Source organism: Empidonax traillii, unplaced genomic scaffold (genome assembly GCF_003031625.1).
Source record: "Empidonax traillii isolate 1590-97213 ecotype Southwest subspecies unplaced genomic scaffold, ASM303162v1 scaffold4406:size21526, whole genome shotgun sequence".
NCBI lineage: Eukaryota > Metazoa > Chordata > Aves > Passeriformes > Tyrannidae > Empidonax > Empidonax traillii.
The window spans coordinates 19691-21526 of record NW_020959599.1 but is presented as its reverse complement, the minus strand read 5'-3'; the positions used below and the strand labels follow the sequence as shown (position 1 = coordinate 21526).

Genomic DNA, 1836 nt, shown 5'->3' with positions numbered 1-1836 from the left:
CCAGCAGCTCCTGGGGCAGGTAAGCAGAGCTGGGTTTGAAGAGCGAGCCGGTCTGGCTGAGGGTGGTCACAACGGCACCTCCACTCTGAAAGGCAGGCGAGGAACAAACCCTGAGAGCTGCAAACACGGCACTGGGTTCACAATCAACCCGCCAGGCACCTCCTTGTCGGGAGGTGGAGCCGCTGGAGCGAGTCCAGAGCGGGCCATGGAGGTTCCTGATGGAGCCCCCCCTGCTCTGGGGGGGTTCACCTGGAGAAGGGAAGGCTCCAGGGAGACCTAAAGAGGCTCCAGGAGAGCTGGATTTGGGACAAGGGATGGAGGGACAGGACACGGGGAATGGCTTCCCACTGACTTAGGGGGATGTTGGAAAGGAATTCTTGGCTGGGAGGGTGGGCAGGCCCTGGCACAGGTTGCCCAGAGAAGCTGTGGCTGCCCCTGGATCCCTGGAAGTGTCCAAGGCCAGGCTGGACGGGGCTTGGAGCAACCTGGGCTGGTGGGAGGTGTCCCTGCCCATGGCAGGAGGTGAGACTGGATGAGCTTTAAGGTCCCTTCCAGCCCAAACCAGTCTGGGATTGTGAGATTCTCTGATCTTACATCAATTCCAAAATTCCATAAAGTGGACTAATGATGCTCCTGACCACGTTAACTCTGCTGCTGCAGGCCTGTGGGAGCACAGGGAATGCACAGCTTGTGCTCCCAGGGCTGTCACACGTAAACATTTCTTACCTGCAGTTGTTTTTCTATGCAAAAAAAAACAACTGAAAATGCTTTCAAAAAGGGCCTTTAAATCTGAAGCCCGACCGCTGGAGCTCTGAGCACCCAGGGGACTGAAAGAGCAGGAGGATGAGCTGACCTTCAGAGAAACCTCCAATCAGTTAAAAAAACCATAACCCCAAATGTCCTGAGGGCCATCAGACACCTCCCACTCGGGGTCCTGCGCTGGGATCTGGCACAGGAATCGGGAAGTGCTGTGGATTTGAGCTGTTCTCCATCTCTTTGGGTGCTGCCAGAAGGACTGGTGAGACACCAGCACTGGTGGGGACACCAAGGGGGGCTGCAGGACCTTTTGGGGGGGGTGGTGGCTTTAATTGCTGAGAGTGACACCCCCAAAGGGCTCAGCCTGGAACTCACCCAGTCGTTCATCACCATCTTCCTCAGGTTGTGCACGAGCGTCAGCTCCTCTGGAGAAACCTGGGGAAGGTTTGATGCCTCAGGGTTGGGTTTTTTTTTTGCCAGCAGCTTCTGCCTGACACAGGAATCCCCCTCCCCTCCCTCCAGTTGGCCTGGGAGGGTCATCTGTGTCCTCCAGGCGGGTTTTTTCCCCCTTGGCTCCGCAGCTCTGACCCCACAGGGGAAACCCCCAGGCCTTTGCTTGGTTCTGACAACACCCACCAGCTCTCCCACCTTTTAGGGCGGGGGGTCCCTCCTTCCCTAAAAACACGGGCCTGGCGGGTCCCTCCCAGGGCCAGGAGCATCTCCCAGGGGTCACCAATGACCTGAAGCTGAACAAACCCCCCCCCAGCTCCTGTCCCCTGGCAGCAGGGGACCCCAAACTCATCCTCACAGGGCTCTTGTCCTCCTTCCTGAGCGTGGTGCGGCCCCAGAGCGCGTTGACCCCGTCCACGGCCACGAGCAGGCGGAAGGAGCCGCGGGGGCTCTGCTGCTTCAGCTCCCTCAGCACCACCCCCACGGCGTCACTGGCGGTCCTGACCCGGGCCAGGCCCTGCGGGGACAGCGGGGATGGGGATGGGTGAGCGGGGCCTGGCACGGGACAGCCCTTGGGGGGGGAACTGGGCTGACACGGGGGGGGGAAAAGGAGGCAGCAGATGGGATGGG

General features: G+C 60.0%; 1 protein-coding gene across 1 annotated transcript in view; it reads right to left on the bottom strand.

Annotated features, from left to right (window-relative positions):
* Window positions 1-4: 4 nt before the first annotated feature.
* Window positions 5-1836, bottom strand: part of LOC114072903 (28S ribosomal protein S29, mitochondrial-like) — a gene marked incomplete at its 3' end in the record, with an annotated part of 11965 nt that continues 10133 nt past the window's right edge. The window contains exons 8-10 of the mRNA XM_027910725.1: window positions 1565-1723; window positions 1132-1191; window positions 5-85 (exon numbers count right to left, since the gene is read on the bottom strand). Of these exons, the coding sequence (XP_027766526.1) occupies window positions 5-85; window positions 1132-1191; window positions 1565-1723 (300 nt within the window). The remainder of the gene's footprint in view (window positions 86-1131; window positions 1192-1564; window positions 1724-1836) is intronic.